Genomic DNA, 13469 nt, shown 5'->3' with positions numbered 1-13469 from the left:
GTTTTTTGACAAACAATGACCTTTCAGAGGTCAAATTGCTGTCAAGAATATGAATTGGCTGCTTCCGCAGCAATAAACGGCGTATATCACCATCAAATGATACAGAACATTTCTTTTGTGTGAAATAGAAGTTCTAACGTTTATGTTCTTTCTCTGAAAGTGTATTATGTTTTATAGTGTGATAAATTGGCACATGATAATAATTACAGTTTTGTTTCAATTGCATAAAATTATCGTTTAAATGTTAATGCTAACATTACACAAAAATAATAGCTAGAAGCACTCTCCAAGCAGTCAATCATCAACCACCACTACAAACCTCTGTTCATAATTTAACTTTGCAAAAACACTTCTCTTAGATACACTAGGCCTATATTTTACTCAAGAATAGTTTATTTGAATTATCAAAGAGGAAGACAAAGATATTCTGATTAAGCTTATACTAACTTTACTTGTCAAATATTGTAATTAATCAGAATTAATTACTATAACATTATTCCATGATTTAATTTTTTACTCTATGTTCATTATATCGACTTTGATTACATAATGGCAAGTAGAAAAATATGTTCCTCGGTTACAAATGCTTGGCTGCCTGTCTAGTCATTTAATGTGGTCGAGCCACCATGAATTAGTTGTTTAATAAAATAAAATGTATCACTGCTAAACTAAAATATTTAATTTTATTTTCACAGGATTCAATCATAGAATCGTATTTAAAAAGTAAGAAGAAAGTTAATGGCATTTTATTTCTAATAATAATTATAAATATAGTTATCTTGCTTTTAAAGTAAGATTGTGATTCCTGATGATGACATAACAAATGTCGAAATATTGAATCCTGACACAATGGCGTGTATTTCATTGCTTGGAGTGTGTATTATACCATGGAGGTATTATTGAGAAGGAGATCACTCGGCAACAGATCCCTTTGACGCGACAAACCTATGTGTTCGTTAGCAACAACTTGGCAACGACATGCATTTATACGCTTCCAGCAGAGCAGTTGTGCAATAGTTGTACAAAGATAAATGTATCAGCTTCAAAATAGAAAAGATTGTGCAGCCATAGTGATTGACAGTATGTAGTGCGCATTGAGAAAAGAAGGTGCTCTCCATTTCGTCATGTTAAATTTTCTGGTCAACTATGCCTGCTGAAAATTTGATGGCGGGGAACACATGGGACTTCAAAGGCATCGCGCAAACGTTCTTTACGTGCTACGGCAACTTTGATCTTGGTTCATTTGCATAGCGCTGCGTGCGCGTAGCTTTGCCGAGTGATCTCCTTCTCAATAATACCTCCATGATTATACTATCTTACTGTAAAGTAACATTATTCAAAAATTTACTCACTTTTCATAATGTTGTGGCAATTAAAACTGACCAACTCCTATAATATAAGGAGACGTTGATATACACTTCCTTTTTCAAGGGGTAGGAGTTAAAATATTTCATATGACTAAAACTCGTAAATTAGCACACACTAAAAATCATTAGATGTTACTTCTGGGTATCTGTAGGCACAATTTCAATAAAAAATGTGATCACCTGCACCATGGCACCACTAGGGTCATGTGACTTTCAAGCTCTAGGCAGCCACACAACTATGCACCATTGGGATTGCCACAGTTTGAGTGATTTAAAAAAATGACCCCAGTTACACATTTTTGTAGGAAGATAAAAAGATACATTTAATCTGCCCTACTTATGGACACAAACTTTTTCAAGAACTGAGTTCCAAAAAAAAAAAAAAACCCAACTATTTTATTGAATGTATGTACTGTTGTATTAATGCAATATTCATTTCTGATTTTCTGAAGGAAATTCCTCCAGTACCAAGACTTCAGTAAAGACAATCAGTAACTATTCCTTCACAATTGGGGGTTTATATCCTGGTTTCGTAGCTTGAGTCAGTAAATCCCCATACATATCATGTCGCCCAGTCATCTACAAACAAAAATAAAAACAAATTGCTGTGCTCAAATTGGCAAATACTTTTCCAGTATTATGTTTATATATTGTCATATAAAATTAGAGGGACCAGGGTTCAAATTCCTGTCAATGGGCGAGTCGAGTCGAGTGGCTGAACTGTAGGCCGAGTGCCGCTTACAACACCCATAACAATGTCGTCGGTTCAAGCTATTCCTTGCTAAGGGTTCAGTTGGTAGAACCAAGTCTTCTCAAATAAAGAATTAAAGTGGGATTCCAGTGTACACACCTGGCTGTGTGCACCTTAAAGAACAAATTCCATTTTTTGGAAAAGTAGGGGGTTACACCAGTGCCTTTCGCTGTGGAATGATGTGAACACGAAGATACTATAAGTGCCTCTTTATGGCAGCTAAGTAGTCACACACCACACCCATACGCATTTCAGCAAAATTACGCTGCGTGTTATGGGTTAATCTCCTACCTTTATCTTTACCCTTCTATGCCAGAATTTTGTTTAGGTATATCCTAGTATTTACAGTGGTCCCCTATTCAAATCTCCGTCAATGCCAATATTCTGTTTAGATAATATTCTGGAATATACAGGGACCTGGGATTACTTAAATTGTATACAGTAGAACACCCTCCATTGGGATACTGCTATTCAAGGGACACCCCTATTAAGGGGACACTTTTCTGTGAAAACGAGGGGAAATATATCTTTTAACACTACGGCCAGCCCCTCTTAAGGGGACACTTTTCTGTGAAAACGAGGGGAAATATATCTTTTAACACTACGGCCAGCCCCTCTTAAGGGGACACTCTTATTAAAAGGGAACGACACACTTTCTGAGTGTGCAAAATGTTCATATCTATACAATTTAACCTCTATTAAGGGTACACTTTTCTTTTATTGAAACTAAACTGTACTCAATAACTTTCCCAACGGAAGCTCTGTCCCCCGGAAACCCACTAGCGCAACTCCTGCCAATTCGCAAAGCAAACAGATTCTCAACTGCTTTAGCATGAAATTGGTAGCTGAGCACATGGAGTGGGCATGAAATTGCTTACCTTGAAACACCATTTGTCTTTAATCTGTCGACACAAATTCAAGTCAACCTCTGTGACTAACAGTCCATCTCGTATCCTAGACAAGCCCTGCAGTATATGAAAATTATATATTGTATTGAAATTTTAATAATAAGCTATTGTGCCTTAACCATTATCTTTACAATAGCATTTAAAGTGAAAGAGTTGCTGACCAAAAAAAAAAACTAGTCATTTTCAAAATGGTGATGTGATGAATTGATGATAATAATGAACACAAATTCAAGTCAACCTCAGTGACTAACAGTCCATCTCGTATCCTAGACAAGCCCTGCAGTATATGAAAATTATATATTGTATTTAAATTTTAATAATAAGCTACTGTGCATCAACCATTATCTTTACAATAACATTTAAAGTGAGAGTTGCTGATCAACAAAAAAAAACTACTCATTTTCAAAATACCTGTATTTGACACATTTCAAGAACAGGAATTTCACAAAAAATTGAATTCGTAATAATGATAATAACAATGATAATGATAAGATTATGTTGATGATGATGATATTGTGTTGGTGATGTGATGAATTGATGATAATAATGAACAAAAATACATACTGGAGTCCTGCTTCCATCCGGAGCAGCAACATAGCTAGACCCTTTTAAAAAGTATATAAAAAAAATGTATTTCAAATTATCATTATTTTATTAATAAAAGGGAATGAATGCATTTGAAAGAAAACTTTAAGGGAATGATAAATCACAGTATAACATTTGACATAGCGCTAATCAAGATGCTTTGTTCAATAGTCAAGAAAACAAGACTTCAAAGGCATAAATAGTTGTTACTGGTTTATTCCAAACATTTGGAATAAACCAGTAACAACTATTTATGTCTTTTTTTCTTGTTTTTTTCTTGTTTTTTTCTTGTTCATATTTGATGTGTATAAGAGACAGTAAGTACATAAAACAAATCCTGTTTGTTGTTTGAAATTGTAATTCTTGTTTTTGCATTTTTTATTATGAGCCATTTTTGTTGTCTTTTGATATTAGGGACCCTAATGGAAATAAGTTTGTTTTTAAACTTTCCTAGGTTACTCCTTGGTTAATTCAGATAATGATGTCATTTATTTTGTTGTTTGACATTTTTTCTCGTTTTTTTATGCAGGCCTACAAGCTTACCGTAGAAGTGTCCAAAGTCATTGTGCTCTAGAAGAAAAAAAAAGTATTGGTTCATAATAAAAGCTATAATCATTATTTTTATCATTATTATCACTACCATCGATGAATAGAAAAAAAAATGAATAAATAGGTTTAAATTAGGATTAATTATATAGATGATGATAATGCTAAGCAGGCACATATCCAGAGTTTACTCTGACTATCCTAAGGTGGGCAGTCTGATGAGAAGAGAGCGCAATTTGTTCGCTGGAAGACAAATTTTAGACAGGGAGGTGGGGTGGGAGGTTTGCTGATCCTCCTTCGGAATGTTTTAGTTTTCGAGATGCTTGGAAATGTACTGTATTCTGAGAATCTATTAATGAATGAATAGTATGGAAAAATAATAATGATGATGAAGAAGAGGAGAAGGAAGTAGTAGTAGGATCAATGAGTGGAAATAGAGCTCATGACTGGGGCCAGGAAACCACACCTGTTGGGGTGTAAGGGTGAAGGGTCTGAAAAATTCCGGTGGTTCTGATGTACTGGAAGACTAATTTGAATGACTTTCTGTAGCAAAGTTTTCTTAAAATACCTCTAACTGGAACAACTAATACTGGTATGTACAAATTTTGGGACATGCCTGTAATTGTTTACTTGGGCAAGACACTTTATATCAATCAATCAAACATTTGAAATGCTGTACATGCATATAACAAGAAATAATCATGATGATAATACATACAGTCTAGTATGACCACAAAATAAGGAAGTCCACTTTTAAACTTCTAACCACATAACACTTTGACATGTAGTTTCAGACCCACTTAAATTTATATATTTCCTTAAAAAAAAGAAAGTACTTATTAAATAGTACAGAGCTAATATGAACACAACATAAGGAAGTCCACTGTATTTCTGCGTATAAGCACTATAGTTACAGCGACGTTGCCTCGAAATTAGTTGTCGGATCCCCTTGCTTGAAGCATCAAACAGAATTATATTATCTTGTGTAGCATACACAAATCATTGACTAGTACAATTAATATTCTTAAATAAATAAAATCCAAAAAATGTATAGGTCGGTAGGGAAAGCTTTTTTTTTCATAATGTGTTTACGCTTAAAAAGTAGAAAAATACACAAATAATACAACAATTTTGGACTCTCTTTGGATTTTGGCCTTTGCCACTTAGCCTAGTCCAAATGCTGTTCCAGCATTTGGGTCGATCGGACGTGGCAAACACAATGATTGTTTTTTATTTGGCGTTTTTACCACCCGGGAAATTACGTTTTATGCATGCACCGATGTGGAAAGTTTAACCTAATATTTGATATGTACATATTTTATGTTGTTTGTTGACTGGTCTCTTTAGTCTAAAATTCATATTATGACCACAACTTCACAACAAGGATGAAGAATAATGCAATTCTCTCAACAATTGTGCTCTGACCAAAACCAAACTCTGTACTGTATGATTTAGCCTGGGTTCCAGGCCCTACATGATAGCCAAGTTTTTAACGCTTGGTGGATATGCTCTCTTCCAATTTGTTTTGCTTTTTGGATGGATATAATGTATAACTCCCATAACAATTTCATATTCCTAAACATATTTTCAAAAGATAAATACTGTACTGCACCTACAAATCAGTGCTAATATAACATTTCCTGTGATGTGTAAACCTTTTGTAGACACAATGTTATCATAATTGTTTACAATTTCAAGGATTTGTGTGCAAAATAACTGTTGAAAGACAACAAAAGTAGTGATTATCACTTCCCCAAAATTTGCATAATAACTTCTAAGCTTTGAACTAGATTTAAAGAAAAAAGAATATTATCCCCTGGGTAAGCATCGTGTGGAAGTAACATGTTTGTTGTAACTTTACTTCAGACAGGAGGCCATCTGAACATAACTATGAATAGGCAGGTTCAGATGAGAAAGAAGTAAAATTTGAAGCAGAGTTTACTTGTCGTAAGCCCTGGGTAGTGTTTGTGTGGATGCTTTTTGTATTAAGTTACTTCAACGTTACAACAGACGATTTACAGCACTCCTGAGCAGTCTCAGGAGTAAGTGTGCTACTTCCGCATGCACATGGAATGCAATGAATACACGATCCGAGTAGCGTTATTTAGGCACACTTACTTCAGAGCTTGCAAGTAAATATGACCTTGAGTATGACCTCAAATTTTTTCAAAACATACAAATACCTACAAATGAGTGCCAAAAATAAAATTTCTCTGATGTTTAAACCTTTGGAGACACAATGTTTTCAAACAGTTTACTACTTCAAGAATTTGTGTGCAAAGTAACTGTTGAGAGAAACGATTAACACTTCCGGAAAATTGGCATAATTACTTTTTGAAGCTTTGAAGTAAAAACAATATTATGCCCTTGGTAAGCCTTGTGTTGACATCCGTCTGCAGTAATGTGCACGTAAAATGTTACATCAGATGGAAGGCTGTCTGAACATAATTATTTAATGGTATGTTGAATACTCAACTGCAGTATTTTGCTTCTGTAGTAATTAAAGATAAGATTAAACACAATTCTAGCATTTCATTAATATATAAATTGTAAGAATTTTGTAAGGGAATATCAAAATTATTAATTCATACTAATTCATACATAGTCATTATAACTAATTTTCATTTGAATTGAATGTTTTTACAATGTAGTACTAACAATTTTTCTTTTTAGGTGGAAATGTCTGTAAATTGGGAGATGTGAATACTGATTTCTAAAGATGGATTCTATTTGGCGTAGCTCTCATTTCACTCAATAGATGTTTCAAGCTTGTTTGTTGAATGCGACGTGAAATCTGTTTGCCACCCCATTCACTCAACAGACCTAAACCAACATGCCATCCCCAACAGGCACAACATACAAAGGATGTGCCTAATATTTTTTTGTTCCTTGGTTGCAAATTTTGCGTTGGGCTACATTTCATACAAGATTGCCTGATATTTGAATTTATTTTATCTATAATTTTTGTCTTTGGTTTTGCACTTGCAATCAAATTGAATATTTCTTTAAATACTTCTCTCTTACTGGTCTAGATCCGCACCTAAAGTGATTATGATGATGAAGATAAACTGAAGATGCCATAAATGAGACAAATATGATGACGCCATGATAAAGAGGATGATGATACACATGACGATGGTGGTGGTCATAATGATAGTATTTATGATTGTGATAATGATGATTATAATCATCGTCAGAATATAGATAATAATAAAGAAAATGATGAAAAATAATAATAGTGATAACATAATACAGTGATTATGAAGATAACAATAGCGATGGAGTAATGATTGTGATTGTAACAACGGATATCTTGTTCCAAAAATGTTGCAATACTGTAAAACAAAATGAATACACAGAAGCAAAAATTATATAATTATAAAAATGCATGTTAAATTAATATATCCTCATAAATATTTATTGGTACAGAAAAACAAACTACCAAATAATGAGATAATAAATAAATATATCATAAATTACCTTTTTTACCATCACCAGATGTGAACTTATTTGGAAAAGTTTCCTACAAAAATAAAAACATACCTTTATAAGTAAAAATATATAGTACAATTAAGACAGTAATATGTAAGAATAAAAATTATTAAATTTGAAAACTGAAACAAAAACTCACAGTGCCAACTCTGTTGATTGCAACAGTAAAGTAGCTATTGGCTATGGCAGCATTCCTTGCTTCAATAGCCCACATAGGCTCACTAAATATACAAAAAAATTGATTACACAGATTTAATTCCATAATATTCCAAAAATGACATGCTATTATGTATGTAATTACTCAAACAAAATTGGATAATTGATATACAAATCAGTAATGTCAAAAACATACTAATTGTCACGTATTTACTAAGGCAATACCATGACAATTAATAATGGGTAATCAATCAATAAAAAATAAAATGTTTAATAATACATTGATTGGCTAGTATAAGTCACCATTCTACACCACAAAAATGGATAAATCATCAATACAAGATGAAGCCATTCTAATATTGGGTGGTTATCACTTTTTAATCAACAGTGTAAGGTACATGCAATTTTGGATGTTTGGTGAGTTAATCACAGAGGGTTGTCTATAATATTCAATACAACTTACCTAAGAGCTCCGACCGTAGCAGACGGATTGAACACTATCTCGGCCCCATTCAACCCATACATCAACCAATTCAATGGATGGTGCCTTCCATAGCAAATATTAATAGCAATTCGACCTGTTTCACAAAGTGGAGGTTACAAAAAAAGCATTTATAAAAATACTGTACACTATCAATCACATAATTTTTATAAGATAGGATACAAGATAGGTCTCCATTGGATTGAGACTCCTGGCTTTTCATGTTGATCGGGACACCTGGCTTTTATTGCGAACTAGGACACCTGGTTTTTAATGGGAAATTGATGTACCTGGTTTTTCATGTGGACTAGGACATCTCATTTTTCATGTGGAATGGGACACCTGGCTATCAATGCGGATTGGGTCACCTGGATCTTCATGTGGCTTGGGTTACTGGACTTTTCATGTGGACTGGGCCACTGGGCTTTTCAAGTGGACTGGGACACCTGGCTTTTTATAAGTCATTTGTTATCAATCCTTGACTTTTTATGTACTTATTATAATTTGACTGTCAAATATAATAAAAATGCATATTTTTTGTCATATTGGAAATTGAACATATCCAACTCCTTACATTACAGCCACATTTTGGACATTATAGACAAACTAATAGTTCCCTGGTCCATGTGACTAAATAATGAATTTAAAAAAATGTAGTATCTTACCAAATTGTGTTTCAAATACTTTATGTCCAGTATTCCCTTCCATATAGTATGTTGACTGAAAGAATTGAAAAATGATATATACAGTAGGCCTATATTGACTAACATATTAAAGTGGTGTGAACGTCTACCTTTTAATTACCGACATGAACTAACCATTTGAACATTATATGTTTGTTTACATTATGTAGAGCGGTATTGATTTACTTTCACGAAATTGCAATTATCTCAGCTTCGTTGTGCGAAATTGCGTAAATCGGCAAAAGCGAGTCATTTTCATTTTACTGTTACGGGCCACAGACTGTGATTAGAATAAAGTGTTTGGTGCCATTGTAATTCTAATTCTTGTAGTATTCACTACATTTTCTGATCACATACACACTCTCCAACGAGCTTCCGCAAAAAAGTCAGTAGATAATACTATTTTTTCAAACCCCTGGCGGTCAGAGTGTTAAGCTTTGCGTAACCAGAGATTTTTTTCTAATTTATTTGAATAAGAAAATGAATATCATATCATATTATTGATTAATATGTATACATATATATTTATATAATATATAAACAAGATTGAACCCATATATTTAATGCTTGCGGAACACAACTTAGATGGCGAGTTGATTGGCCGAGCGGTTAAGACAAGGGAACCATGATATACAGCCATAGTGTCGATGATGTTCAAACGGCACGCTCGCCTATGGTTCCGGTAGAGGACCAAGTCTTCTCAGATAAAGACTCTAAACCATAGGTCCAGTGCACACAATTGGCTCATGTGCACTTCAAAGAACATAGTACATCCTTCGAGAAGAGTAGGGGGTTACCCCGGTGTACCAGTCCAAGGGGCCAAAGTACCCCCATCGGGAACCTCTTGACCCCACCCCCCACTTGGACCCCCCTGTCGGGGAACTTCCAGCAAGTTTGTCGGTGAAAAATGAAATCTCGACAGCCGAAAGTACAATTTAGGTATGCCTTGCTGCCACATTTTTAAGGATTAAAAACTGTTTAGTGCGAGCAGTGCTACTGTATGCGCGAGGCGTTGTATATTATCGCGATTGTATGGGTTACAGTGGTAGTGATAGATCTTCTCTGACAGTGGGGCTGGTACATCTAACAGGTGGTTAGTACCTCCAACAGGGGCATTTTAACTTGCATGGTTTTCTATCAAAATTATCCTTTTTAAATAAAGAATACCATAATCACATAATTTTCCCGGGAGGGCGGGGACTAGGCTTCCCCATCCCCGATGGGGATGGACCCCTTGTCGGTGAGCTTGAACCCCCTTGTCGGGGAATAACTGGTGCCAACACTGCAGTGTATTGGTCCAATTTAGCCCCCTCTCCGGCCACAGGAGTGTTTACATCGAAGCCCATGTCAGCTATCCTACCTGCGAAAACTTCTACAACACTACGTAGGTAAAACCATACACACTAGCTATGTAGTGATGTGAGAAGATCACATAGACCACATTGGTGTTGAGAATGTGTTGATGTTTCGATTGAGTTGCTTCAATCGTCTTCAGGTGGAATGATTTCCTGTGTGCAGAGCCCTTTACTAATTAAACTAAAATTGTAAAATAAATTAATATTAACCTCATTAAAATCACCAACTCTTGGTATGTGGTTCTTTCTAGATTTTCCAAGAACTGTTCCAGAGTTTGATATAACAACTGTAATGAAGATAAATCATGTCAAAGAAGAGAGTGATATGTTATTTAAAAAACTGTAGAGTAAACTCTTACTCTATTGAACTGGGAATTTAGGCTTAAAATGAGTGACCTTTGACTTACCAGCAGTATTCCACAACACGTCATCAGCTGGGTCACGTTCTAAGATTGAAGAAACGATTACCATGTTGAAACGTTTTGCGAGCTGAGAGGGAAATGATCATGAAACATAATGAACTTAAATTACTTTATCAATCAAATAATAGGAGTATACAAGGAAATCATGAGATGGAAGGATGAAAAAATTTCCATTGAAATATGATAAAATTTGGCTTACAGATCGTTAATTAAAATTTGACTTACAGATTGTTAATTAATGGAAAACACAACAATTTGGCATGTAAAATAAGATCAACTTATAAGAATAGAGTTTGTATCTCTCATGATTAGAGTTAGAAGATGAAGCACATTTTCTTTTGTTAGATAAAGATTATCTTATCTTACCTTATCTTAGTGATCTAACAAAAGTATTTACTAGCTTATTACAATAATTTCCTAAGCATGGCAACATTCTAATTATTCTTCTAAAACTTCTACTATTATTAGGAAAATATGTATTTATCCATCATGCTTTTCAACTCAGACAAGTAATTAAGCAAAAAATGAGAAACTAGAGAAGTATATTACATGGTATCATTGTTTATTTTATTGTATTTTATATTTAGAAAGGGCTGGAGACCTAAATTTGAAATAAAGTCCCTGTAACAGAGTTAATAGGAATGTAGCATGAACAGAAAAGTGAAATTTAAAATTAAAATTTCAGTTTTAAATACCTCTTGACAAAGCTTGGTTGTAGAACCATCTTCAGCAGATTCAGCAAATTCACACCATGGCTGTTTTTCCCTTGTGCAAAATGCAAAAGGCATTGCTAAAAAGTTAAAATAAAATCATAGTCATAACCATAATCAAATTGGCACACCATATGGATAATGCAAAAAAATGAACATAACCTACTTATTTGTTTAGGTAGACCACAGACCTTATTCTACAATTAGACAACATTAAGCAAAGACACCTGCATAATACGAGGCAACTATGGCTATGGTCACACTAGAGTCTCAAGCCTGGCTTGACTCACTGCGGGTGAGATTTTCGTAATGTGACCGCACCTGGATCGACTCGCGCCTGGCGTGACCTCAATCTCAATCTACCTATCTCGATCCCGGCTCAGTACCCAGATTGACCCTGGCGTGACCGGGATTGACATTTCCTCGTCGGCTGTCGACCAATCACAGTCGATGACGCTGTTGTGTTTAGGAAGTTCTTGAACAAAAAACCCGCGGCAATCATCAGTTGTCATTTATAAATGAACTTATCAATCTGAAAACTAGCATCGCCATTACATCCGTGCCCAGGCCATCTAGATTCACACGCGGGGCCGGTATTTTGACTGTAGCGGCGCTCTAACTTCCTGTTTCGACTTTCCTAATTTGGAGGTCAATCCAACTAAATTCAGGTAAAGTGTGACCGACACAGAATTTCGAGCCTGGATTGAAATCTCACCCGCGGCGAGTCAAGCCAGGCATGAGACTCTAGTGTGACCGTAGCCTATAGAATACAAACCATCTGTATAATATAGACCACCTGTATAATACAGACTAACTGTACAATACAGAGCATTTGTATAATACAGAACAGCTGTAAAACATACAGACAATGTGTATACCACCCACCTACAGACCAACAATATAATACAGACCACCTGTAAAATAATGACCAAGAGCATACAGCCACAAGGGAATTCTACTCAGAACACATGTACAAATAGCCCACATGTACAATAAAGCCCACCTGTAAGCTCCACTCAGAACATACAATTATATGTAAAATACAGACCACCTGCATACTACAGCCTTGTCAAAGAAATATTTTAAACAGTGGTTCAATCTTAGAAAAAAATTAGAAAAGGGGATGATAAATATTTTTTGCTGTGTAGTAAAGTTGCTTGCACCAAATAGTTTAATAATCAAAAGTAAACATATGACGTATTCAGACAAAATTTAATATTTCCATGTATAGTAAAACTAGGCCTAGTGATTTTTTTTTTTTTATATCATTATTATGTCAGTTGACTCTTCCATTACTAAACCGAGAATCAAGCTTCCTGAGACTTATGTATGCCTTGGGCTAGCTATGAACGTGTGTGAATCTGCATAGAAAGTAGTACTATATAGAATGGACCTTTCTAAGGAGTCCAATTAAATTTGACAGCCGAACTATAAGAACAGGGCTAGGAGTACGCGCTTCACAAGCACACGTCGTCCCACAAACATACGTGTTTGCGTATGTTTTTACGAGGTCATTTTATGGGACCTTAGCAACAGTATCCAAGAAAGGTCCATTAAGATAGTATACACCACAAACAAAATACAGACAAGTTGCAGGAAAAAAAATGCATAATGTAATGATATTAATAGTAAAGGAACTTACTCCAAGCCTCCTGAAAACAAATAACATTTACTCCGCATTTTGCAGCAGTTTCAACAATGTCAGCGATTCTATTATGAAGTGATCCTATCTGTAAATAAGAGAAAGGCAGTTAGTTTGACACTGTTATCTGTTACTTTGCACACACAAATTAATAAATTTTATTGATTCTGAATGATTTAAAGATGTGATATAGATATGATATTCATGGATTCCAAGCAGTCACCCTTGATTTCTGGGACTCTTCGCGAAGTCAGCAGTCCCCCACACAATTCTCTCAAAAACAGCAAAATTATACCAGAATCAAATTCACCTCCCGCAAACTCAGAATATTTAGAAGTTTTTATTATCATCACGTAATACAGTAAGAGAGG

General features: G+C 34.9%; 1 protein-coding gene across 2 annotated transcripts in view; it reads right to left on the bottom strand.

The window, feature by feature from the left end:
- Positions 1-1187: 1187 nt before the first annotated feature.
- The window catches only part of LOC117116958 (beta-ureidopropionase-like), a 17258-nt gene continuing 4976 nt past the window's right edge, over positions 1188-13469 (bottom strand). Inside the window, exons 4-14 of one of the 2 annotated variants that reach the window (XM_033261108.1) lie at positions 11442-11536; positions 10732-10813; positions 10535-10611; positions 8952-9006; positions 8269-8383; positions 7789-7870; positions 7638-7680; positions 4155-4181; positions 3591-3631; positions 2997-3083; positions 1188-1946 (exon numbers count right to left, since the gene is read on the bottom strand). In XM_033261108.1, the coding sequence (XP_033116999.1) occupies positions 1863-1946; positions 2997-3083; positions 3591-3631; positions 4155-4181; positions 7638-7680; positions 7789-7870; positions 8269-8383; positions 8952-9006; positions 10535-10611; positions 10732-10813; positions 11442-11536 (788 nt within the window). In that variant the 3' untranslated portion in view covers positions 1188-1862. Of the gene's footprint in view, positions 1947-2996; positions 3084-3131; positions 3304-3590; positions 3632-4154; positions 4182-7637; positions 7681-7788; positions 7871-8268; positions 8384-8951; positions 9007-10534; positions 10612-10731; positions 10814-11441; positions 11537-13469 lie in introns of those variants that run through there. The other variant, XM_033261109.1, reaches the window with a different exon arrangement.

This window comes from Anneissia japonica, unplaced genomic scaffold (assembly GCF_011630105.1).
Source record: "Anneissia japonica isolate Jap-2015-1 unplaced genomic scaffold, ASM1163010v1 scaffold287943_len491860_cov182, whole genome shotgun sequence".
In the NCBI taxonomy this organism is placed as follows: domain Eukaryota; kingdom Metazoa; phylum Echinodermata; class Crinoidea; order Comatulida; family Comatulidae; genus Anneissia; species Anneissia japonica.
This window is presented reverse-complemented; position numbering and strand designations above follow the sequence as displayed.